A 26,084-nucleotide genomic window follows, 5' to 3' on the forward strand; every position below is an offset into this window, starting at 1 on the left:
GTAAAACTATTTTACACACCAAAGAAAACAGAAAAAAGGCCTAAATGCAAAGATCCTTGTTAGATCCTCAGGCATCAGACACATCGCCTTCTGATCAGCTAGAGGTCTTGTGGAAGTTTCCCAAAGCATGTTCTTTCAGGTAAGCACATAGCTCTGAGGGTTAATAATAAGCTACATTTACCTTCAGCTTTCTGGTACATATGGGATGAGATTTAACAAGGCCAAGTGCAGGGTTTTGCAGGTTGTTGGCCACAACAACCCCAAGCAGCACTACAGGCTGGGGCTGGAGTGGCTGGAGAGCAGCCAGGAAGAAAGTGACCTGAGGGTACTGGTAGATAGTAGCTGAACATGAGCCAGCAGTGTGCCTAGGTGGCCAGGAGAGCCAATGGCATCCTGGCCTGTATCAGGAACAGTGTGGCCAGTAGGGCAAGGGAGGTTATTATGTCCCTGTGCTCAGCACTGGTCAGGCCACGCTTGGAGTGCTGTGTCCAGTTCTGGGCCCCTCATTTCAAGAGAGATGTTGCAGTACTGGAAGGTGTCCACAGGAGGGCGCCAAAGCTGGTGACGGTCCTGGAGTACAGCCCTGTGAGGAGAGGCTGAGGGAGCTGGGGGTGTGCAGCCTGCAGCAGAGGAGGCTCAGGGCAGAGCTCATTGCTGTCTACAACTACCTGAAGGGAGGCTGTAGCCAGGTGGGGTTGGTCTCTTCTCCCAGGCAAGCAGCAGCAGAACAAGGGGACACAGTCTCAAATTGTGCTGGGGGAGATATAGGCTGGGTGTTAGGAGGAAGTTCTTGTCAGAGAAGGTGATTGGCACTGGAATGGGCTGCCCAGGCAGGTGGTGGAGGCACTGTCCCTGGAGGTGTTCAAGAGAAGACTGGATGAGGCACTTGGTGCCATGGTCTAGTTGACTGGCTAGGGCTGGGTGCTAGGTTGGACTGGATGATCTTGGAGATCTCTTCTAACCTGCTTGCTTCTATGAGTCTATGTGAGTCAGTGATGGCCAAAACACATCATAAAAATAATTGGAATGAATTTAATCATCATAGTTCATCTGACAGCTGAAAAGTTTCAGGAGATCAGTGAGTGCCATGGGTGCACACAGGAGTCAGCAATAGCAATGCAGAAAATCCCTCCTGGAGTGGCATCCCACTGCACACACATGTCCTGCCCATCCACTGCACTCCAGCCTGGGCACACGGCTATGTAGGGAACCCACAAACAAAGGGGTGTGGATGCACAGCTGTGCTCCAAGAATCAAACCTTTGGGGAACTGATCATTTTAAAAAGTTCCCTGTTTCGTATACAAAGGAATCCAAACTGCTGTAGGTGGTTGTGTTTTTATTATGCTCCTTGGTGGATATTGCCATTCTTGTCTCATTCATTCTCTGAAGTTACAGGGAAAGCACAACACTGCTGGTTTCTAGCTCTGCCTGACAACAATCTTGACTGAATGTGTATCTTGGTTCTGGGTGGGGAGATTTATAGAGTGCTTTCTGAGCATCACTTCTGAAGCTCAGAATAGCTCAGGGTACTTGTACTCACTCCAGCTCACACAGCTGCCTACTGCTTTTCCCTGGCTTGCTTTACAAACATGTCACATATGGGCCTTAACCCTGCCCTAAAACATCCTGACTGAGGGGATCCTGAGAAAAAAACATTTCACACATTGTGCATTTATGATTAATACTGTTTATGCTGTCTAGAATGATTCCATGGTTTTAAGTTAAAGACAGAATCACAGCTTGCAAACTCAGAACCCAAGATACAACAGCAGCCAGTGCTACTTGACAGAATGAGCATGCTGAATTTGACCAAGTTTCATTCACACAGTTCTGCTCTTGTTTCCTAAGGAAACCAGACTCTTTCATGTGTGCTGAGTGCCTCCATATCTGCCATTTGCCCTCCTCCTCTTCCAGTGTAAACTCTCCGTTAATCCTAAGAAAACATCCAGTTGTGTTCTCTTTGTGCCTGGACAGGATCTTTGATCCCTAACTTGGAGACTGCTGTTGAAAAATGTTGTCTTTTGCTAACGAACTTTCTGGAGTGGCAGAGAATTCCCTGATGGGGGAGAAAGGAGGCTTTCAGACCTGCTTTATCTGGCTTCAGGAAGTGAAGCTCATCATGTTTCCCCTGGACCATATGAAGCAGAATAATCTTGTTTTGTGCCAGGTTAACATCTCTAAACTTCTGGGATGGTTGAAAACATACAAAAAGTGTACAGACAAAAGACTTTCAGTTCCAGAAGCTTTCCATTCAAATCTCTGAATCCACATAACATAATTAGGGCAATTATAAAGAAATAAAAATTAATGAGCCACTCATTAATTAATCCTCACTGCACTTGTCTTGCAGTTAGTTCACAAAGAGAAGATCTTAAATCACCTGGGTGCGAGCAGCCACTAATGAGCAGCTGTGGAGCTCAGCCAAAGAGACGCTGACCCTTCAGTGTGGCTTCACTGCAGCCTCAGTTAAGACTACAGCAGGAAAGCACACCAGGAGTTTCTGCTGTGTCTTTAACAGAGAGAAGCGTCTTCCCCTCCAAGGAGTACTGATAGGCAGCCGTGGCCAGTTGTGGATGTAACTGCTGGATGCTGAGCAGGAGCATTGCAGAACAGTTCATGTCGAGGGCTGCACGTCCTCCCAGCGAGGCAGCATTGTCTGCAGCTGATGTCTGCTGTGGGTGGGGACCAGGCTGCGCATCTGCAGTTCGAAGGCATTCTGGAGCAGTTAGATCATCACCGTGTGGCTGACTGCAGGAAGGAAACCGGCGTCCAGCGCAGCCATCAGCTGCCTCCCCCTTGCTGGCTGGTGGCATCCACGCGGGGCACAGTGACAGCAGAGAGCAGGCAGAGCCCCACGGCCGCTGGCATAGGCATGGCCTGACCGCCAACTTCAGCTGATGGCTTTGCTCCTTCTGCACGAGGAGAGCTTTTAACTGCTTTCACTGCCCACTGGGTCACTTCTTTACGATGTGAATTGTTAGGAAACCACTTCCAGAACAATTTCTAGCGACTTGCTTCCAAAACAACGTCAGATTTCAGCCTCTCAGTCATTTCATAATTGCTAAAGCCAAGCATGGACAAGCTTTGGCTTTCATAGTTTTTGGCAGTCACTCTTCATGTTCCTGCTAAAATTTTCATCACAAAGTTTTTATCAGCATAGCTCAAGGTGTCTTTGGGACTTGTGGTCATATTTTAAGGCGGGTATGGGAGGTGACTCTACTTTTCCTATTCCATTATTGGTTTGAATTTGTAAAATCACACTTCCCTGTCACATTTCTCACACCAAAATGCTAAAATGACAGACACAAGCACCTCCTACCCCAGCCTTCGTGCCTTGGCCTCAGATATCTGCAACACATTAGCACAGGGCTCAGGCAGTGAGCTGACTTTCCTGCCAGTTTTTTACCAATCTTCTCTGGAGCCTTTGGCTGGGCTGTTCTCTTTGTCACACCTGTAAATCAGCAGGAACAACGCTCAAGAGCCATTCCTGCTGGCTGAAGCATGACCAGAACACAACCTTCTTGCTGACTTGTGCTCACTTGCTGAAACCCCACAACAGCAAAACACTCGACTGACATCAGATATCCAGCTTCAAACAAGCCTTGGGAGAGACTAATCACCAGATAATATTCTTATTGTGGGAAATAATCCTGTATTAGCTGTTGGTGAGGCTTTGTGCTGCTCTGGTTGTGCCCTGCCCAAGGTTGTGCTGAAGATTTTCCTCTGTTCACTGTCTGCCCAACTCTTTCTCACTATTCTTGACTTATCTTTGCCTCCTCAGTCTCTGATACCTAAAGAATCAGTGCCTGAAGGCAGTGTAAATTGTCCCAGCCGTAGCTGGAAGGAACCATGGGAGGGAGGAGTGTGGACAGGAAGAAACCCAAAAGGAACAATGGGGTTTGCAAAGCTGTTGTGGTCGTTGCTGTAGCGATGGTGAAACACGGACCAGAGAACAGTCAGGTGGGCCTCTGGACTTAATAATATGATTTCATGTAGGACATCAACCAGGAATGCAATAGCTCAGCAACTTTGGTTTAGGCATCTAAAGTAAACCAGATGAGAAGCAATGCAATTTTTAATTCTTTTTTTTTTTTTTTTACAGTATTGAGATTGTTTTTTCAAGCCACCTTGGTTAATGAGGATTCATGTCCCCAGGTTCTGTGAGGATCAGAATCTAATAATTGTGCATATTTGTGTGATTTTTAGGTAAAGCTTGGCAGGAGAGCTCTGGGTGCTCTTTATTCACAGAACAAACACTGTCTTGTGAGCTGACTGAGATTCACTTATTAAGTCTCAGCTTCTAACCTAGCTTGCCAAGATTCCTCTCAGTAGCTGTGGCATGCAGTTTTCACCTCCTCCAAGGCCAGGAGTCAATAAGACAGGGCCATTCTGGAACTGGTATTGCAGTTAATATCAAGACTGGTGGTCTGGAGGTGCTGAAGATTTGATTTTATTACTGGTTCTTACAGACTCCCCTCTTCATGCTGACAGATGTGTGACTGACTGACCAATGGTTCATCCTTGAGGGAGTGCCTGTGGCTGAGAAGCCTGTTTGGGTGCAGCTGTGGTCCATGTCTTTGAGTATGCATGCCAGACTCTCCTGGATCTCTTCCAGCACCACTGTCTTCTTTTCAAGATCTTCAATAGACCCAAACTCCATGCAGCATTCCAAGGCACAAAGGAGCAAGAGTTTGGTACAGTTACATTTTCCAATCTCTTTCCTTCCCTAGTTATCCCTAACATGGCATTCAGATCTGCAAGATTCTCCCTCATCTGCGAGTGCAGAAATGGTAAGTGTCAGCCTATAATTAGGGTGTCTGTAATCCATAGATTAGTGGCTCCATGCCCTAAAGTCTCCATCTGTTGTACACACTGAAATCATTATATCTCTAGTCTCAGCCCTGCTCCAGGCTTCTAAAATGGTTTTCACAGGACTTTATTGTACAAAGCAGGCTCTTCATGGCCATCGCTTGATGGCCAGGCACCAGGGCAGACATTACACAGTGTCTTCTTGTCAGTGTGGCACAAGTTGTGGGATGCTCCTCTGCCTAAGCAGGAATGGGGCTTTGAAACATGTTTTTCTGCCATGTTTAGAAACTCGGCCCCCCTAAAGACAGAGCACATGGCATGTTGCCAGTGACAAGGGCTTTTACTATGTTTAGACAGTCTCCCAAACAATGGAAAACTACTGCCATCCACGTGGGCTCCAGAGACAACACAGAAACCTTCTAGCATGCAGCCATACTCCCTTTCCACAAGCAATGAGCACTGGCCATGCCTGCCCTGACAGATGCACCTCTAATACAGTTCAGTCCTCTTCTCACCAAAGCCCTACTTAACGATAAAAGACAGGATGAAGTGAACATTCCTTAGGGGTAGCACAAACAGCCTGATTCTGGCCACCACCAAACCATCTTACCAGGGTATGTTCTACCTGAGTGGAGGTCAAGTGCTGTCAGGTACCAGAGACAGACTCACACAACACCTGCCCTCTCTTGACCATAGTTTATGTGGTCTGGGAGTCCCTTGCATTGTCCCATCCTTTCTATTGTCTTGCAGCTGTTCCAGAGAAACACCCAGCAAGTTCTGGATCCAAACTCTGGTGTCAGAGTTCTTGTCATTAAAATGACCTCTGGGATGGCCATGCTTCCAGGTGTGCACAGAAGATGGCAAAATCAGACCACAGATTTTGACACCAAGGCTGCTTTCATTGCACTATGTCTTCATTCTTTGAGCTAAGCACTTCTGGCTATGACTCTGCAGTTTCAAGATGTGCTTTCCATTTCTCCACTAAGATTTTCCTTGGCCATTTCCTTCCAAAAGCTCTTTTCTGCCATGCACACAGCTCCCAAGGGCTGTGTTGCCTTTCACTTCTGGGATTATGGGCTTCCCAAGTAGGGCTGCATAATATTTTGTCTCTCTGACAATAAGCACAATAAAAGCACTGCTGTTCACTGCTGCCCCAGTTCCCATCATGAAGATTCTATATGAAACTGAAAGCCTCAGCAGAAGAAGTGGGACAAGCCCAGTCTGTTCTTCTGAGCAAGAGAAGGCTCCCAAAGAGGGACAGTTTCCTGAGCCTTGCAGGTAGCCAGGGCTAGCAGCTCAGCACAGTTTGAGTGAAAACTTGTGTTCTACTGGCCAGTCTAAACCTTTTCAGTAACAATCCATAAAGCCAGAAAAGGAGCCTGAAGTTCAGAGTCATTAATCTTGTATCCTGACAGGCCTGGGCAGGTTTTCAAGTTTTGTGCAGCTATCAGGGTGTCTTGGCTTCTCTCAGTGCTTACAGGAGACTCCCCAGCAGCAGCTTTGTTCTTTGTCATACGCAGGAGTCATCATTACCAGTAATCACCATTTTGTTACTGAAAAAGCTCAGGGTTAAACTGTTCTTTTGGGGCACAGAATGGAACAACGAGGAAAAGGACTTCTGATCCGAATGCTCCTTGAGAGTTGAAACAGTCTAGATAAGGACATTTTAAAAAGAGCTACTAAATAGCACAGTCAGCGTTTGGCTCCAAAATAGGGTCCCAGGCTAAACCAGCCTCATTAGATCAATACTAAACCACACAGCTCCTGGCTAGAATAGCCCTGCCCAAAACAAAACCCCTCACTTGCAGTGAATGTAGAGAAGCTGAAGCTTCAATGGGAAGGCAGCGACAGACAAACCTGTGGATGATTAGGAAGGGTAAACATGAAGTGTAGGCGAAACATCAGCTGCTGTGCTGGCTCTGTGGGGATAAGCCCAGCACTCAGACCTGCCCTGCTCTGTAAGAAGTTAATGCCTGCCCATTAGTGCTGACACCAGGGCTATAGTTTTACTCCCCATTTCGGTGACAATTTAAAGTTCATCTTAAGATGAGAAATGGCACAGATATGGTAGCAGAGGAGCAATTTCCATAGGCAATGACAGCTTTAAAACACAAAATATACAGATTTAGTACTGGTAGTGATGGTGGAAAGTATCACCAGCACCTGAAGATGGCCAGGTCTGGCATAAACATTCAGCTTTCCATCACCACCCAGCTTTCCATCACCACTGCTACTGGTTTGGTTTGAGTTTCTCACTTTGATGAGCTTCCAGTAAGTGGTTCCCAAGGTTTCACAGGATCACAGCATGTCAGGGGTTGGAAGGGACCCAAAGCGATCATCGAATCCAACCCCCCCCGACAGACCAGTGCCATAATGTACCTCTCTGGGTAGCCTGTTCCAGTGCACCATGACCCTTACAGTAAAGAAGTTTCCCTTTGTGTTGAGGTGGAACCTCCTGTGCTGCAGCTTACATCCATTGCTCCTTGTCCTATCACAGGGAGCAAGTGAGCAGAGCCTGTCCCCCCACCCCTGACACCCTCAGATGTTTATAGACATTTATTAGGTCCCCTCTCAGCCTTCTCCAGACTAAAACTCCCCAGGTCCCTCAGCCTCTCGTCATAAGGCAGTGCTCCAGTCTCCTGATCATCCTTGCAGCCCTCAGCTGGACCTTCTCCAGCAGATCCCTGTCCCTCCTAAACTGAACGCAGTCCCCAGGATGGGGTCTCCCAAGTCTTGGCTACAGAAAGGGACCCTCCAGCTTTTCCTGCAGCTCCCACCCACTGCCGGCAGATTGCTGCCGGTAACGGCCGCGGGCTCGGCACAACGCGTTCGTTCCTGCGTTCGGGCAGCGCCAAGCAGGTAACCCTCTGCCCGCAGGGTCCCGCAGTAGTGACACCTGCTCAGGGGCGGCTGCGAGACTGAGGGCAACGACTGCAGACGATACCGAGGACGCCGCCGGGGCGGTGAGTGACGGGCGGCAGTGGCGCCCTCTGGCGGCTGAGTGGAGCGCGGCAGTAGCAGCTCCTCGGCCACAGCAGCGCAGTGGAGACGCAGCTTGTAGCCGCGCCGCTGACGCCTATCCACAGCGAAGGTCGAGCGGAGCTTGATCCCGGCCAACGTCTCACAGGGAGGAAGACACAAAGGCTCTATCCAGTGCCGAGCAGCTTTGGAAGGCTCTGGATAACGAGAGACAGCCCAATGCCGTTTGTTTTATACTGGGGCAAGAAGCTAACGGGAATGCCCACACACTAGTTCCTCCCATCGACCGAAAAGACAGCAGCTTGCTTTTCCTTTTTTTTTGTTTTGTTGCGATTCTTCTGCACAGGGCTAGCAAACCCCCATAAATTCACACCGAGGAAACCGCCTGCCTGCCTTCATCACCTTCCACTCCGGGATGTGCACCGAGGACTTCGCGTTCAAACCTGCTGCTCGCCCCTGTGTCGCCCCTAGGTACCAGCCGGTCAAGGCGACTCCGGTGACCAGCTTTAGCATGGTTCCTCCCAAAAGATCACAGACAGACACGGAGCATCTCTGTGAGTGTAAAGTGAGATCCTGTTTTTTAAAAATGCTGCTGTTTTATTTTTTTTTTATACAAACTAAAACACCAGAGGTCATTGAATCCTATATTAAATACATAAATTAAAAAATAACCATTCATAAAACTTTACATACAATAAGGATTCTCTTCTACACATGAATACATATAGTACAGACACATGTCCAGTGTTTATCAAAGGGTCGTTTTGCCAGTCATTTACAATTCTGTTCTGGAATAGACATCAGAAAACCGGGAACAAAAAGCAGATATAAAAACACACAGAGGTGCTGATGTGAGGGAGGGCAGGGAAAAGGAAAACCCTTTGAATCACCAGCAGCTGTGTGGCTGTTTACTGAACCTTGCCCCGGTGAGCAGGAGAGCCTGGCCTGTTCAATCTTTGTGGGAAGCCATGGAACAGAAAGCTTTGGGGGTTCACAGGAGGTTTCCCACTGAGATGAGGGCAGGGAGCTGGAAAATTAAATACATGTACAAAAAAGCTTCCATGGTTCTCCAGACACATCAACAAGAGAGGCTGGAGCTGTGAGCCAGGCAATGATACTGCAAGAAGCCCTGTTTCTTTCTGCAACCCCAGCTGCCTAAATGCACCTCACTTAACTAGGCCCTCATCTGAAGTGCTTCAATGAATAGTCTTGAGAAACTCCTGACGTGGTCAGTGGAAAAAAAACCCAACATCAAGTTCAGACTCTGATCAAGCTGACATGACGTGGCTCTGAGGGTACAGGGAGCTGGGAGTGCTGGCACTCCTGCTGCAGCCTAGGGCAGACAGATGGAGGAACTCAGGGCTGTATCTGCTGCCCTCAAAGGCTGCCATAAATTGATTTTTATTTGCTGGATGGTTTTGCAGAGGAGAGGTTGGCTGCAGTGACTAATTTGAGGGAGGATTTGTAATACGCTGTTTGAGGGGACGTGGGGAACAGCAGGAAGCCCTAGACAAACAGCTTTGAGACAGAGAAAGGGGCAGACCCCAAAAAAACAGACCCAAATACTAGATGCCCATGAGATGTAAAACTAAACCATGAGGAGTGTGTCAGTTGTGGCAGCTAAACAAGTCAGGATTCAGTTCCCCATACCTAGATTGGAAGTATACGTTCATAAGCTATAGCAACAATTTACTATATACAATAGGGAATAGATATATGCATATATATGTATATATATGTACATATACATACGTTATTATATGGGTACATGTATATATATATACACAAAGGTCAAACTCATTTGGATCTAGCTGACAGCAGGAAGTTTACATTACTCCTGTCAGCAAGTGTGTTTTAGGCATGGCTTGCATTAGGCTGCAAGGAGAGCAAAGCAGCTGTCGTGCAGCTCTCTGAGGGAACACCACCATCTTTTAGGTTTGAAGACCAAGATAAGCTGTGGACTGTCTACTACCCCCAGCCCTTGAACATGGGGCACCTGCAGGTGTATATGTGCAGAGCAGTAAGGGAAGGGCAATTAGACAAAAAGGAGAAATTAATTAAGATTTGTGCAGCACAGTTCAGAGGGCCTCAGCGATGAAGCCTGTCACGAGATCAGCCAGGTGTCTTCTGATTTCTGTCTGTGCCATGAACCTTCCCTATGATTGCTTGGTTTCTAATCTTCCTCTTCCCTTTTAACTGAAAGAGAGGTGGAAGTTCTTTCATCATCACAGAAAAGAGGTGCTGCTCACTCTTCCACAGGAAGAGCACAAGCTTTACTTGCTGGCCTTCATGCTAGGAAAGCAGCATCTAGCCTCTATATCCTAGCAGAACACTGCAACCAAGTGGCATGAAATGAGCAGGAGCTACAAGGGATAGGAGGAGTGAGAGGGGAAGAGGGAATAACTGGAGAAGAAAATGCTCTTTTTGTAGCTAATAAGGTGTTGTAAAGTTGCTTAGTAATCTAATGTCATAGGACTCTCAAAGGACCTGGACTCCAGCATTTCAGGGGTGAGCTGCTAGCAGCACTCTTGGGAAGCACATATAGGTTTGGGCCAGCCTCATCCACAGAGTCTGCTGCAAGGGGGAAAGTATTTGAACAAAGAGCATGCAACATACTTGTATTCATTTACCACAGCTGCCCACAAGTCTGTTTATAATAGAATGAATCCACAAACATACAGTTGGTGCAGAATTCAGGAAACCTCTTGCCTGAAGCAGATTGCTTAAAGAAGATGTAGTCATTCTGTAATTTAAATTAATTTTAAGGAGTAGAAAAAAAAACACTTGCTAATAGCGTCTAACCTTTGGTGGAAGGGGAACACAATCTGAGAGCATGCAAGAAACAAGAGGGTTTGGAGTCTTTGTGAAGAAATGGAGCCCAGCACTACAATCCAGTTGGGTGAATGTGCACTGACAATTAAAGGCTATTCTGGCCAAAAAGCATCTCTGAGGGGCAGGAATCCTTGATGCTAAAGAAATTTCCATCCTTGCTATGGCCAAGGAACTGCTTTTGACCTGCAGTTGCTGTAGCAAGTTACTTCACTGCTTTGTGCCTCGGTTGATTCATCTGTAAAAATAAAAAAGCAAAGAAAGGAAAGACTCTTTGTAAAGCACTTTTAAAGCTTCTGATGGGCAGAGTCTGTGTGCGTAAGACGTTGGTATGTGTGAGCCCTGTTTTGAAGGTTTAAATGATGCACAGGATGCGTTCTGGCCCTTAGCTTTCTGGATTTGTAATACAGACATCCATTTCTCCCAGTTAAAATTAAGGCTCCATCATGGAAGACACAGCTCAGGTGAGGAGCCTTGCCACTGGAACCTGAAGTCTGAACAGACATGACTTCGATTGCGGGGAAACGAAGGCAGGCACAGAGAAGCACAGCCACGAATAGCTCATACAGCACCTTGGTGAGGAAGGGAGGAGGGGTGCAGCTGCACTCACCCCAGCAGGCACTGGACTTTTGCAGTGTTTGCTGCAGGCGTGACATTCCTCAGGGTTTATTTCTTACTGACTGTGGAGGGCAGAGGATCATGGATTTGTGACACCTCAGGGAGGCACCAGTACTGGGTTCCAGGCTTTGTGATGGGAGAGGCAAGGGATGCTCTGAAATGCAAACTACTTCTAGTTATTCCTAACTGTGGAAAAATCTACACAGACTAGCCATACTTCTTACTTCTAACAAGGATGTGTTCACACAGCTTTTCCCCATTTTTGGCTTATGTGTCATTGATTGGGAAGCCAGCCAACAAAGTTAGTTAGACAAGCCAAACCAAAACGTTTCTCCCAGGCTGGGGCAAAACAGTTGGAAGCTGATGCTTTCTGCATCGTACCATAAGGACAAGAGGGTTGGCTTTCTCCCCTCTATCCTCCAACATATTTCCTTTACTCTTCAGAAGCTACTCTGTAGGTTCAATCCAGTTATCCTCAGTGTATTATTCAAATAGTAAACCCGTGTAGTCATTATTATCTCAATGGCAGTCTTGAAAGAGTATGAAAAGTATCTGACAGTAGACAGGCTGTTCTTCGTGGAGGGAGGGTGAAGAGAGATAAGGCTACAACTCTGTCAGAGATCCTCCTTAGGCCAGACACCCTCTCCGTCCCTTCCTTTGCCGAGTAAGGTGATGCTTTGTTATGAGCTCAAGCACCAAAACGTGGTGCCCTGTCCTGCCTATCCTGCAATAAAACAGAACACCATTTTTCTTTCTTCTCCCCACATTGCAGCTGTCATTTGTTCCTGAGGTTCAAACCAAAGAGGGAGAAGAGGAGTCCTTGCAGTGAGACAGCCAGACAGTTCAAACCCAATGCTTTGTTGTCAGCATCTCTCCACGGCTCATGTTTCTCCTGCTCTGTCCTGTTAACTTTCGATCCATTCGTGGGATGACAGAGTCACATTGAAACGAGTGCCCTGCACAGCAGGGATAGATTTTTCTGTTGTAACTTTGGTTCCATGCCCAAGACACACTGACTTGATCAGCTGAAAGTGGTTCCTTCCCTTTAAGTTCTTCCTATGTGACGTAGATTCACAGGTTATTTTCCTTCCCCGTTTGTAATTTCAACATATACAATTTCATTAGATGCAGCATATATCATAGCTTTAGACAGGAACTGTCAAGTAACAAATCTTGAGTGATGGCTTTAAAATACAAGGTGGTTGCAGTCTTGGCTACAGGTTGTTCATTTTTATACTTTTTTAAATAGGTGTAAACAATGTTCTCTTCATTGGGGGGGGTGGAAGCATTTGCCTTTATAAGGATATATCTGTGTGGTCGGGCACTCTGAAAACAAAAAAAAAAAGAGAAAAGAACAACATTTGTATCAGGTAAGTGACAATTTCCTCTGCCTACTTGCCCCAGTTGAAAAGAATGTAGGTCTGTCAATCAGAAGTTGAAAAGCTCTGTTCTTACAGTTTCAAGTGCTGAACTCTTTCTGTTTGTCCATATGGCAGGCATTTATGAAAATTCAGGGCATTTTGGCTGTCCATTTAGCCCTACAAAGCACAACCCTCTGGTCCATAGAAGTCCCTGCAGGCATAAACATTTATGCACTAGTCTCAATAACTCTTGAACCAAAGCTGCCTAAATTTCACCAGTGACAGGAGACATGAGAGTAGGTGCTATGGCTACTCTGGTTAACACAGCATTGAGGAAAACACAAACTGCTCTGAGGACGCCTTCACTGCCTGTAGAAACTACCTGTGGCTCTCAGATTTGAAACCAGGGGGGAAAGGGAATAACTCTGTTTTGTTCTCTCAGCATTGAAGTGTACATAGTAAAATTCACTGAGTGCAAAATCCATGCAGACCAGACTGCCTGATGTGATCACTAATAAGTGAGTGTGAACAGAAAATATGGAGGTAGGAAAATCCCACACAAATAGGAATTAAGAGAGCTGCTGATCTATGTGCTCTATGTTCCTGCACATGGTTTCACTCATGCTTGTCCCCTCCTTATCTGCAAAGTACAGCAGTGAGTGCTGTGCTTGCCCTGGGAAAGGAGAAAACCAGAAAGCACCATCTGTGACTCCCATAGAGGGAAAAGGCAAACTCATCAGAGGACCCACGTGTTTAGTTACAATATCTTGAATTGCACCTGGAAACAAAGACTGCACCGAGAGAAACAGTGAAAGGGCATGGCTAAACATCTTTCACACATAGCTGTATTCTCTACCTTGCCTCATGTGAAGGCAGAAGAATTTATTCAACTAGCACAGCTCAAGCCAGAGCCAAGAGACAGAGTAAGAACCATGGGTCTGTTCCCATATCAGAGAAATTTGCCAACAGTAAATTTCACCTGCAATTCTCTCAGCTGTTTGATACTATGAAATTCTTGTTAGCTTTTATTTTTACAGTTCTGAATAGTTTAGCATCAGCAGCAAGCTTTGGCAGTTCGCTTGCACTGAATAGTTTAGCATCAGCAGCAAGCTTTGGCAGCTCACTCGCAAAGGCCTGTTGAATGGTACTGGTTTGACTGCAACTCCCTGTGGCAGCTCAGCAGTGTGAGGACCCCCCATTGTGAGCTACTACAGACTGATGACCTGCTGAATTTTCTGACTCCAGACATACACAAGAACACACAAGGATGTGATCCTCAGCTCTGTGCAAGAAGTGCTAGCTTTGAGGAAGGAAACAAAATAGTCTTACCTTTCCAAGAGGCACATTGACATCAAGGCCAAAGAATAAAGGCAAGAGAGAAGAACAAGAATAGAAAGAGAAACTGCAGAAGAAAAAGAAGATTGTGTAAAAAACTAAAGGTCATGGCATTGGAAACATCTGGATCATTTTTGCACTCTGTAGGACAGTTAGAATAACTATGTGTTCAGAAAACACTGTATGTCCATAGCTACTTCTGCACCTCTCAGGCTTAAAAAACAGATCTCAGTACTTTTGGTGATGAATTACAATTGGCATCATATTGAGAGCCTGAGGTGTAACTGTCATTATGAACCACCACAGGTTGACTGAGGTCACAAAATGGGACATAAAAATAGTAAGAGTAGCATTTTTAAGTGCATTTTTAAATGGTGCCTGCAATCCATGCTGGAAATAGCTTGGGAATATACACACACACACACATAATGTCAAACCCTAACCATTAAATGTTCAATAATATTTTTTTCAATGTCTCATTTTAATCATGAATGTTTTGCCTTCTGAGATGTGAATTTTGGGAAGTTGAAAGCTCTTTTGAAAATTAACACTAAAAAAAATCTTCTACTTAAGGTCTCATCCAGCCATGGTGTAAGTTTTCCTTTGTTTGTTTTAGTTTGATCACAGATTACCACTGAGTCCTTGTATCACAAAAACACTGGCAGAAAAGCAGAAATAATTATGTGCATCAAGTTTTGCATTATGCCCACTGTAGGAACACAGATAAGCTGAAATAAGGCTCCAAGGTGATCTTATTGTGGCCTTTCAGTATCTGAAGGGGGCCTGTAAAAAAGCTGGGGAGGGACTTTTTAGGAGATCAGGGAGTGACAGGACTAGGGAGAATGGAGCAGAGCTGGAAATGGGTAAGTCCAGACTGGACATGAGGAGGAAGTTCTTCACCATGAGAGTGGTGAGACCCTGGAATGGGTTGCCCAGGGAGGTGGTTGAGGCCCCATCCCTGGAGGTGTTTAAGGCCAGGCTGGATGAAGCTGTGGGCAGCCTGCTCTAGGGTAGGGTGTCCCTGTCCAGGGCAGGGAGGGTTGGAACTAGATGATCCTTGTGGTCCCTTCCAACTCTATCTGATTCTGTGATTCTAAATGATTCTCTAGCACTGCTGTCACTGTACTGACACAGCCAATATTTCATAGTATAGCCAACACATGGACATTATCTTTACTAACCTAAGTACACTGGCCAGGTTGCCACTGGGGATGTACCTTATGCAAGCCAAGCTACCACTAGAGATGCACTTTACTGCAGGCAGGCTACCACTGGAGATGCACCTTGCACCAGTCTGGCATATCTAGAGAAGACACTACTGGCAGCAGCCACGGTGCCCATACTATGATCTTTTTTCAACAGTCTCACCTCTCTAGAAGGAGCAAAACTCCATGTGGTGGAGTTGGCCTTGTTCACCACGAATATGCAGTGCATACTGCTGGAGACAGTGTGTGTGTATATACATGTATATATGAAGAGTGTGTATGTATAGTTCTTTACCAGTTCAGTGTAAGAGCAAGATTTGGGTACCATATTCATATTGCATAGTCAATTACAAGCTTCCTTAAAGAAGACAGTGTCAGAACCTGCTAGTCCTGTCAGACAAGGACAATCTTCAAATCTTCACTCAGTTTCATTCAGTGATTCCTGCTTGCTACCCTCATCCTGCCTCTGGTGGAAGTATTGCCTGTCTACCAACAGCATTTATCAGCCACGTAAAGGCTTCAACATTTGGTATAGAGTATCAGTCACTAGAATTCAAAATGTTGAGCATTTATTTCTTAAAATGGAATGTTGTGGAGGAGACTCTAAGATTAAATCTGTACATCCTGAAACACAAATTGAAAAGAAAGCACAGCAGAACACCAGCAGCAGCTCCCAGTTGATTCAGCTAAACAAAACAGTTAAGAAGTTCAAGAGAACTAGATCATTACTTTCAAAAAAATTGACCAGCATACTTCAGAAGTGTAACAGAACCAACCTTTTCCTCCAGATCCTTAATTTGTCTCTTCTGGATGTCAGTTTTGTCTTCTAGATCTCGTATTCTCTGGAAATCAAAGAAGAAAGCATACAAACTAAATTCTCAGTACATTTGCTCTGTTGAACAAGTAGCAATTTCCAAATGTTCAAAAGCCTTGAAACTAACAAATCCATTTCTTGTGCAGAGTCATCTTGTGTAGTACCATGACTTTACTAATCCTGCTTAACCACAACTTTACCATGTGCTCAAAATATGTCACTGCATATATATGACTGCATCCTCAAATGCTGGAAATGAAAATCAACAGTGGATCTGTTTCACACTGTCTGTTTTATATAAAGCCTGTGTTAAATAGATAGGAAGCATAAGGTCATACTCTTTATAATTACCTCATGATTCATTAAGATTTCTCTTAGTTTGAGAGGTTGAAAAACGATTAAAGTAGTATTGTTATTAGATCTGAAATTATAGAAGTCCACAATACTACAACAACACTGATTCTGTCACAAGCAGGCCAGATGTAGCTTATAAACAAGGTATAGTCTTTAGAAGCAATCAGACAGCTCCTCTTCTGCCCTGGCAAGCAACTGGGGATGACCGTGTTTAGTGCAAAGGTAGATTTACGTGGACAGAATTCTGGGTGAGACCTTTCATTTGGAATTTCAGGACTCAAAGCATGCCAAAACAATCCTCCATAAGCTCATGTCACATGTATTCAGGTACACAGTAAAGACAAAGTATAAAACAGGCTCCCTCGTGAGCTGGACGGAGCTTGCCTAAATTTGATCTCAGCCTATGTTCTTATACTGCAAAGCTGAGACAATACACATGGGCTTCACTCCTTTTCTTACCTGATGAGCCTGCTGGAGCAGCTCCATCCTTTCCTGAAGTATCTGGCAGTCATATTCTCTGCTTTTCCTCAGCATCTGACGTCTTAGCTTTTCCACTGCTGTCCTTAGCTCTTCCTGCTGTTTTTCAGTGAGTAGTTCCCCAAACTTTATCACCGTTTCTTGCTGCAAAGCATTGTACAAGGTGGCTTCAAGCTCCTGGATCCTCTGGTTGATGCAATACCAAAAGCCAGTTAGAGATGAAACATTATTTAAAACAAGTGGGAACTGAAGGGTTGGTGACAGATTCAGGCACCTGCACAAGAAGTGGTCCCTGTGCTCAAGTGTGTGAGAATGTGAAAAACTGAACTTATAAAACGGTTCAGTGTTTTGAAAAGGACATGAACTTCCATTGTAAAATACTGTAATATTCATTTTCACTGCAACCCCTCACTAACCTTTTTTTTCAAGCAGCTGGATAGATTTTTTTGTGTCTGTTTTAGAAGTGTAAAGGTGAATATTTCACCAATTCTGAAATATGGACCCATTGTGCTAAAAACAAAAGAGGAAAGATTGCAGGTCACTGTCAGACCACATTGCTCTTAATTCTTCTAATCAATGAGCATTCCAAATGTGCTGAACTTGCACAGCCAGTTATCAGACCCATGCATCAGAGCTTGTCAGAGCAGTGTTTAGAGATGGAAATTTTGCTTCTCATGGCATATGGTTCTCTTTCTATGATGTGCAAAACGGCCAAGATTCCAGATGGTTACACTGACTCCAGCTGGACAAGCCAACAGTAATGAGCAGTATCTGCCTCTAACTGACAAAAGAGTTTCTGACTTCAGGTTCACCCTTCTGTGAGAGAAAATCTAGGTGTCATGTTGAAGCTGTGTAGATTGCATGGTAGTGCAATGTGAAAAAAAGGAATAATAAAAAGACACTAAAAAAAGGCCAAAACCTCTCTTCCTGATCCAGTAGGAGCCTGTGTCACATCACAACACTGGCCAATACGTGCTGTAGAATCTCCTTTGTACATACCATGTATGCTTGGTCAAGAGCTTGCTTCCTGTAGTCTAATTCTTCCTCCAGATAACCTTTTATTTTGCAAAATTGCTCCTATAATGAAGGGTCATTTGGATAGAAAAATGAATTAGTTACTCTGAATACTTTGGGAAGTTCCATTAAATCAACTATGCATATCTGCCTTTGGACTAGGAGGTTGGTCTTCATTTGACACTCTACAGAGTTACTAATATCTGACTCAGCTAGAATGGAAGGAAGACAAAACAACTGTAGATTGCTTTTGTATGATAATACATCTATCTATGTGGAACTAAATCCATCACCTCTTTGTGAATTCAGTGATATCACTTGGAATTTCACTAGTGTAATTTAGGAGTTACTGTGATCTTTCTGAATCTACCTCCTCTGGCATGATGGATAACTCCTTTTGTGTTTTCTCTTATTTTTGAAGAGGCAAGAAAGTGCTATGAACCAGACAGAAGCTAACCAGGCATATTCATATTCAAGTTACCTGGGGGAAGCTGCTGTACTTCAACTTCTCAGCCTACCTGAAGCTGAACTGACTCAAGTACAAGACACACCACAGCAACAGAATGTAAACCACTACAGCTCATGCAGCTGTGCTTGTTCCTTGTGTAGGTTATTTCCATTAACTAGAATAAGAATAAAGTGACTAACTTTACTGGTGTCACAGCAACTTCAGTTCAGCTTTTAGGATGGTATGGACTTAAAATGCAATGAAAGAGAACAGTGTGATAATTCATTAGTTTCACACCATTGGTATTGAATGAAATGTGATACAACTGCTCATGTTTAGAGCACAAACCTTAAGAGACAAAGAGTGAAGTCATTCCCATCTCTGAAAATCATCAAGCAAGCTTTGAGCTCTGTACTTAGTAATGAACAGTCATCCTGATGGACAGGCAGGGGAAGATTTCAACCTTCACTATTTCTGTGCTATTCTGCTGTTGCATCTGAACCAGACCAGTAACTATTTCATGGCTTCACCAATAACCAGAGGAAGTCTGCATACTTCATCTGCCAAAAGACCCTTTCACTTAGCTTTCTGCACACCAAATACATCTGACACACTCAGTACCTTGCCCCTAAAATGTGTATTAAGGAAGGTTTGCCTACCATATCACTTTCCAGTTCCATCATCTTCTGATGCAGAGCAGCTTCAGCTCCCTCAATCTGCTGGATCCACTGGAGGGAAAAGAGTGAGAGCTGTGACCTGCTGTGTTTTGTAGGCCCATGGGCACTGGCAAGTGGGACATCTACAGCATCTTGCTAGTTTGGCTTTAGCAACCTGTTGCTAGTTTTGGGCCTATGTGAAGGGGAAGCTGCAATAGTAGCACTTGACAGAGAAAAAACAGGGTTGCCATTACCAGATCACTGGAAGATGGAAAAGTATACTTCCTTGGATGGAAATGTTAAAGGAAATTAATTCAGTTCATGGACAAACACCCATGACAGAGCTCTAGCATCCCAAAAAATAGCTTAGCTAAGTAGATGGCAATTCTCTTTGTGGAGGAGGACTTGTTCCTTGGAAGCTGTCATGCTGACAAAACTCTGTGCTGCATTTGAGCCACAGAAAGCAATCTTAACCAACTTTCACATTTTTACTTTTAATTTCCAAATCAAGCAACTGAAGCACATAATTCCAGTGGAAATTTTGCATACAGATGCCTTCAGAAGCCCTAGAAATCTCAGGACTAGAAATCCCATACTGTAGCTACATATGGCTTAAATGTCTGAATGCTTTTTCCTTCAGCATACAATTGCAAGCTTGATTCTCCTTCTTTACTCTGCTCTTGTCAGACCCCACCTGGAGTACTGTGTACAGTTCTGGAGCCAACACAAGAAGGACATGGAAGTGTTAGAGTGAGTCTAGAAGAGGACCACGAAGATGCTCAGAGGGATGGAGCAGCTCTACTATGAGGACAGGCTATGAGGGTTGGGGCTTTTCAGCCTGGAGAAGAGAAGGCTTTGAGGACACCTTATAGTGGCCTTTCAGTATCTGAAGAGGGCCTACAGGAGGGCTTGGGGGTGACTATTTACAAGGTCTTATAATGACAGGACAAGGGGTAATGGACTTCGATTGGAAGAGAGGAGGTTCAAAGTAGATGTTAGGAAAGGGTTCTTTATAGTGAGGATGGTGAGACACTGGAACAGGTTGCCCAAGGAAGTTGTGGCTGCTCCCTCCCTGGAGGTGTTCAAGGCCAGGTTGGATAAGGCCTTGAGTGACCTGTTCTAGTGGGAGGTGTCCCTGCCTATGGCAGGGGATTGGAACTGGATGATCTTTGAGGTCACTTCCAACCTAAACCATTCTCTGATTCTGTATAGACTTTTTGTATTTACAGTTGCTCTGACATCAGAGTTTGGGCCAATTGAGTTTGATTTATTTTTTTTTGCTGCTTTAGCAAGGTGTTTGGGGCTGCACTGGCACAGTTTACATGGGCAGTCACCTCCTCCACTAGAAAATTTGACAACATGGACAACAACAGAGTAGAACATTTCCTCTGTTAGATGAGGCCTCAGATAACATCTAAGAAAAGCAAGCACACGATTTACCTTTTCTGCCAAGGACAATACAGTGGAAGCCTGAATTATGGCTACTTGTTCTTCATTTCTTAAATTCTGTGGAGAGAGGGAAGAAGGAAATTGTCAGCAGGTTTCTGCATGAATAAAGATAACCCAGGCTAGAGACTAGGCTGACAGATCCCTGTAGTACTGGGTACCTTCTTCCCACTGAAACACTCAAAAGTCTGTTAACATATTAAAAGGAACATTGCATGATATGGACTAAATCTCTGTTGTCATCCCATTGGATCTAAATTAAAACTATATCCATCTGTCTATCTTCATGTTAGCTTTACAAATCTGAATTTCCATCACAGTTTTTTTGTCAAAATAATGCTGAATTAGACCAGTACATGAACAGACAATCCTGGTCCTTCACTTTTATTTTGGATACATTTTCTTGAAACATATCTAATGTTGGCCAGAGATAAAGGATGATCTCTTTCATATAGATAACTAAAGTAAGAAGAAACATCCACCTAGAAAACCACAGGGGATTAGCTAATTCTTGCCTGCTGATGAAACTGTTGGCAAAAGAATTCTAGTCCTGGTGAAGGTGTGGTTGGCTCAAGCTGCTGAACTAATTCACACACTTCCTTGAATGCCTGGAGTGCAGTCAGGCCCACTTCCAAATATCAGTGGCCTTTGGACATCCTTCTCAGTCTGCTAAACCAGATGTTAAAGCTGCTATTTCATTACTAGTTGCTCTGGTTATTGAAATCTTACAAATCCTTAACTTAAGGAAATAAAATGCTCCTTAATTGTTCTGCTATTACATCATTTAACAAGGATCTTAATAATTATAATTATCAATTTCACTTATGCTACTGTACAAAATACAGCCTGCATAAAGAAAATATTGCCCATTTTAACTTACTCCATTATCACCAAGGATGTCTAACTGCTTTATGAGATCTGGGATGCTGACATCCTGCAAAGAGAAAAGAAGGTAAAGGTATGGTATGCACATTTTAGCACAGCTGCAATATCCATTCCTCCTATGAACCATGCTGAAAACAACCATTTGGTTTTACACCATGGAAATGCATCACATACTGATTTCAGTTGCCTTTGAGTCAGGTTTTATCATTATGGTGAAAATTAAGAGTGCAAATCAACTGTGGCAGTTATCACACCCTCTTAAATTAGTCTGAGATTAAATGTTTAAAGTTTAGTGGAATTCTAAGCAGAGATGAATGCAATGGGTTATATGGGCCACATCCAGCACTCCTACAGGAGTAGAAATGCTGTCTTACAAAACTGACCTACCTTAACCCCTTCCTTCATGCAGTAGATCTGTAGAGCACTCACACCATCTGAGAATGGGTGAATCTGGAGATTAAATGGTGGGGACCGTCTCTCTCTTTCCTGAACATAAATTGAAAAGATGCCAGAGAACATAAATGAACTCATTATATGCTATAGCTACTGTTTACATCATGCTTTGCAAAGCCAAGCTCTTCATTTCACAAGTCAAAGAAACAAATATTTAAACTTAATCTGGAAAACAGTCTGTCAATTGGGGTAGGAGCCTAAACTCAAGGTAATTATTTGACAGGAGATAACAGACTGCTCCAAAGTAATAGAAAAAAACATATCCAGAGATGTGGTAACTACCAGCCACACTGACATCAAGCAGTTAAGCTGATCTGTGTGCACTGGACACTTAGCTCAGAGAGGGGAACCAGACCAGTATAGAGTTTACTGTTTTCTGATATTAGAGCTGACAAACTTCAGTTCACAACTAAAAATGCTGGTCCTGATTTGTTACTCTGTTATCATCGAAGTGCTCGTGTATACACTTGATTAAAGTCAGAGTCCAATGAAAGTGTACTGTTTTAATCTGCTACCAGCTCTGCTGAAGAGAACTCATCCATCACCTCCAGCTCAAGGTTGCGGAACTCCAGCAGCTCATTCTGGTCTCGGGCATCCTGCAGCTCCTGTTGCAGACGGTTGTTTTCTGCATCCAGTTTCTCTATCTAATGGAAAGATGTACATTCAGCATTGGTGTGACTGTTACAAGAAACATTAAATACTTGGGGAGCAATAGCTGAGGTAGCACTGGCAGTGCAAAATCCAAAATCTAGTGATAACAGCAACATAGACTGGCTTGAGTTGGAAAGGACTCAAAGAATCATCTAGCTCCAACTCCCCAGCCATGGACAGGGACACCTCTCACTAGACCAGGGTGCTCAAAGCCTCATCCAGTTTGGTCTTAAAACACTTCCAGGGGTGACATCTTCTCAACTTCTCTGCCAGTGCAGCAGCAGTTGCAGACCTCTCAGCACAATGCTACTGGAACACAAAAGTCTGCACCTTGGAGCCAGAAGGATAAGAAGAGCTTTCAATGCTCAGGCTGGAACTTACCAGCAAAACAAGTGCATCAGCAACTGCTGGTAACAATGGTACCTAGGCAGAGCTGGAGAGTGCTCACCTTTCTATATACTATCCTGTTCATATTAACCTGCACTGTTCTATCCTTATACTAGATCCAGATGGCCTTTGAGAGTGAACACACAAAACTTGGGAACATACCTTGTCTAAAAGCTCTTGGTTCCTCTTAATGAAAAGTTGCTTGTCTTCCACCCAGTGTGAGTCCTGTTGGATGAGGCAGTACTATTACAATTATCCAACTCCATGAAGTTAGGCACAGTTATTGACAAGAGTATTCAAGCTTTAAAATGCTACAGGAATGAACTGTTCACAGAGTACCAACACATTACCAAGCTGTTGTATGGCTTCTGAACTCACTAGGCCTGTCTGCTGACTGAACAGCAACATTACAACTCATTGAAGTCTACACTGAAATTGTTCTAGGTGTTTTCTAAGCAGAGCAAGTAAGATCCCAAATCAGAAAAGAAAATACACAAAAAGTGCTTACCTGCCCTTTTTGTGCCAAAGTTTTCTCCAGATCTTCTATTTTGGCTTTATATCTCTGCACTTCAGCTTGGAGCTGCTCCTGAGCCTGTTGAAGTCATACACAGCATTAAATGGTAACAAAGCCAGCAATGTGGCTGGCATTAAAATAAAACCAAACAAATCAGAGTCTGGGTTTATGCTGTGTGTTTATTGCTTCCACTGAGTGAGCAGCAGCGACAAAGACTCTGGCTCAGTAAGGTCTCGTGCCACTCCTCAGACTGGCACACAGATGAGACAAGATAGATCAGACCCCACACCACACTCATGTCTATTGTTACCATGTATTGCTCAGTGAAATTAGTGCCCAGGAATTCAGGGTGAGAGGCTTTGCTCAAAGACCCTATGAGGGGTAGTTCCTGAGCTGAAGAAAAGTGCTTAGTAGGTCAGTGTGGGAAAAGTCACTGGAAAGAAGCAATTGCATCTGCTCAGAGTGGTCTGCAAGAGCTGAGTCTGCAAACATGTTTGTGAGACATCACAGCTGACACTACTTTGAACGGGACTTTGAGTCTGAGGCCCCCTCCAGCCTGAATGGTTCTGTGATTTTAACAGAGGGACAAAATTGTTAGCTGTGGAAAGATTACTGTAGTCTACTTCACAATCAAATTTGAACACAATTTGCATTTCTCTGTTAGGTGAATAGTCCTAAAGTTGGTGCAGTGCCTGCTCTTGTGAAGACCCACAGACCTTCATTTACCTTTAAACCCCAACCCTTTCACACCTGGGCCAAAGAGGAGAAAACCCTTTTGATTCTGTGCCAAACTGCCTGCTTTGGCATGCCTACCTCACTGCAATGCTCAGCTCAGGTGGAAGACAGTCCCTGGTAAAGTGATTGTCTCCATTCTTGTCACACTCTTTAAATGTCCTCAGCTAACGAGTGAATGGAGGCCTCTCTAAATATGGTTGTTGTATGTAACTCCATTCTCTTGTATGTTGCTTTCAGGGCTTTGCATGTCCGAACAGCAATGAAATGCTTTTACTGTCTAACAACTACTGACCTTAGCTTCTCTTTCAGCATCTATGATGCCACCTGTCTGCTCCTGCAGCAGTGCATATGCTCTCTGCAGGGCCTGGTACTCCTTCGTCAGCTGTCGAAACCGCAGCTCTGACTCCTCCGCTGCCAGACTCTGCAGGAGAAGAAAGGACATGCCTAAGCACCAGAGGGCAGAGCACTGCCACGGCAAAAAGTGCAAGTGGGATTTGTTAAGCACAATCGTTGGTTTACAGGTCTTGACTCAAATAGCAGTTTTGGTGAGCTGTAACACAAGTAACAATGTGCAATTTTTACAGCATTTATATGTCTTTAAATAAAATGTAGCAAGTTTCTCTTCTTGAAGAAGGAGGAGAAAAATAATCTCACATTGCAATGATGTCACAACTGTAGACTTTATGGACTATGTTTTCAGCATTGCAGTGTATCACTAACCAAAATTGAGATCAAAGTTCATAAAAACTCAATGCACACTATAAAACCTTAGTGTTTCTGAGAGCATGGCCACTTGTTTAGAAAGTCAAAGTCTCTTGAAAACCTCTCCTTGCCTATGGAAAGAGTCAGCTCTTACCTCATCCAGATCATCATCTGGGGTTGCTGGTGTTCTGTCTGTTCTATATGAGGCTACAGAGGATGTTTCAGAGTCCATGGAATCATCATCGTACCCAAAAAATGTGTCCACCACATGTCTCTAAAGGAGTAAAAATGTTATTTTTGAAGCTCCTGGGAAACAGGTAACATGATTTTGGGGTGGGCAGGAGAATAGTGAATTAGATGAGTTCACAAACTTATTGATGGTTACTTCCAAAAGGCAAGACACAAAACTAAAGCAATTACTATCACCAACAAAACCAAAAGGGAACTACACAGCAGATTAGGTCTGTACTGGTGGGGTACGAGAATTCTGATTTAATTTTTCTAAGCTGAGGATCTGTCTCACTCTAAAACGTGGGAAACATAACAGGAGCAGCACCATGCTAAAGGAAAAGCCTTTGCCCTTGGAGGAAGGCAAAAGAATTGTTTGATAACCCCAAAAACTGTTCAGAAGACATCAACATGCAGACTGGTGAGCAGAGGTAATGCTGTGTCAAGCTGGAAAAGACCATAGAACAGGGAACCCTCCTTGGCTCTCAGACACTGCTGAGGCTTTTAGGACTTCTGTCTGATACTGTTATTGGAGTGAGTGAAAGCTATTTCAATACAGAAGTAGCATGAAGGAGCTTCTATTTCCACCTCTTTTCCAGTTCTAGAGTAACTGGCACACGTTTTAAGCGATTGGTCACACTGCACAGTTTGGGTTTGTGTCTGACATCTCACCACCTCCAATCTCAGTAACTGAATTAAATAAAATGAAAGCTGTGAGTCAGGTCCTGTGCAGGGGCAGATGCTTGACCCTGCAGGCTTGATTTCAGGTACAGACTTGAGCATTTAAATACTTGGCTCATGAATAATTCTGCAAACTGATTGTCAAGCATTTAAGGTGCACTTCTGCTTTGCAGTATTCTTCACTTTTGCTGACAGGTTACAACCTTCTAAACCTGGAATTCAAATCACACACACACACAAAACCATGTACCAAAGGCACCAATCACATTTTGAATATACTCTTTTTTTGTTCATTATTTTTCCAAGTGAAGACAACAGCCACCTTCTCTCCTGTTATAATCTATGTCTTAGAAATCAAGTTGACCAATGAAAATACTTTTTACTCTGCCTCCCTGTTACATCTGCTGTGTATTGCTTCAAAACCCATACAAAACCACTGTGATGACACCTCTAGGATGTACTGGTCTGAAATTCTCTGTTTAGAAAGAGTTGCCTTACTTTC

The 26,084-nt window shown here is 44.1% G+C and overlaps 1 protein-coding gene across 3 annotated transcripts in view; it reads right to left on the reverse strand.

Moving 5' to 3' along the window:
* Positions 1–8,360: 8,360 nt before the first annotated feature.
* Positions 8,361–26,084, reverse strand: part of JAKMIP2 (janus kinase and microtubule interacting protein 2) — a 47,161-nt gene continuing 29,437 nt past the window's right edge. For all 3 annotated transcript variants that reach the window (XM_064161714.1, XM_064161717.1, XM_064161715.1), the window contains 14 exons: positions 24,828–24,947; positions 24,264–24,392; positions 23,231–23,314; positions 22,885–22,947; positions 22,230–22,328; positions 21,619–21,717; positions 21,227–21,280; positions 20,341–20,406; positions 18,904–18,972; positions 17,782–17,859; positions 16,765–16,968; positions 15,914–15,979; positions 13,927–13,999; positions 8,361–12,562 (listed from right to left, as the gene is read on the reverse strand). In XM_064161714.1, the coding sequence (XP_064017784.1) occupies positions 13,949–13,999; positions 15,914–15,979; positions 16,765–16,968; positions 17,782–17,859; positions 18,904–18,972; positions 20,341–20,406; positions 21,227–21,280; positions 21,619–21,717; positions 22,230–22,328; positions 22,885–22,947; positions 23,231–23,314; positions 24,264–24,392; positions 24,828–24,947 (1,182 nt within the window). In that variant the 3' untranslated portion in view covers positions 8,361–12,562; positions 13,927–13,948. The remainder of the gene's footprint in view (positions 12,563–13,926; positions 14,000–15,913; positions 15,980–16,764; positions 16,969–17,781; positions 17,860–18,903; positions 18,973–20,340; positions 20,407–21,226; positions 21,281–21,618; positions 21,718–22,229; positions 22,329–22,884; positions 22,948–23,230; positions 23,315–24,263; positions 24,393–24,827; positions 24,948–26,084) is intronic.

This window comes from Pogoniulus pusillus, chromosome 22, assembly GCF_015220805.1.
Source record: "Pogoniulus pusillus isolate bPogPus1 chromosome 22, bPogPus1.pri, whole genome shotgun sequence".
NCBI classification, from domain to species: domain Eukaryota; kingdom Metazoa; phylum Chordata; class Aves; order Piciformes; family Lybiidae; genus Pogoniulus; species Pogoniulus pusillus.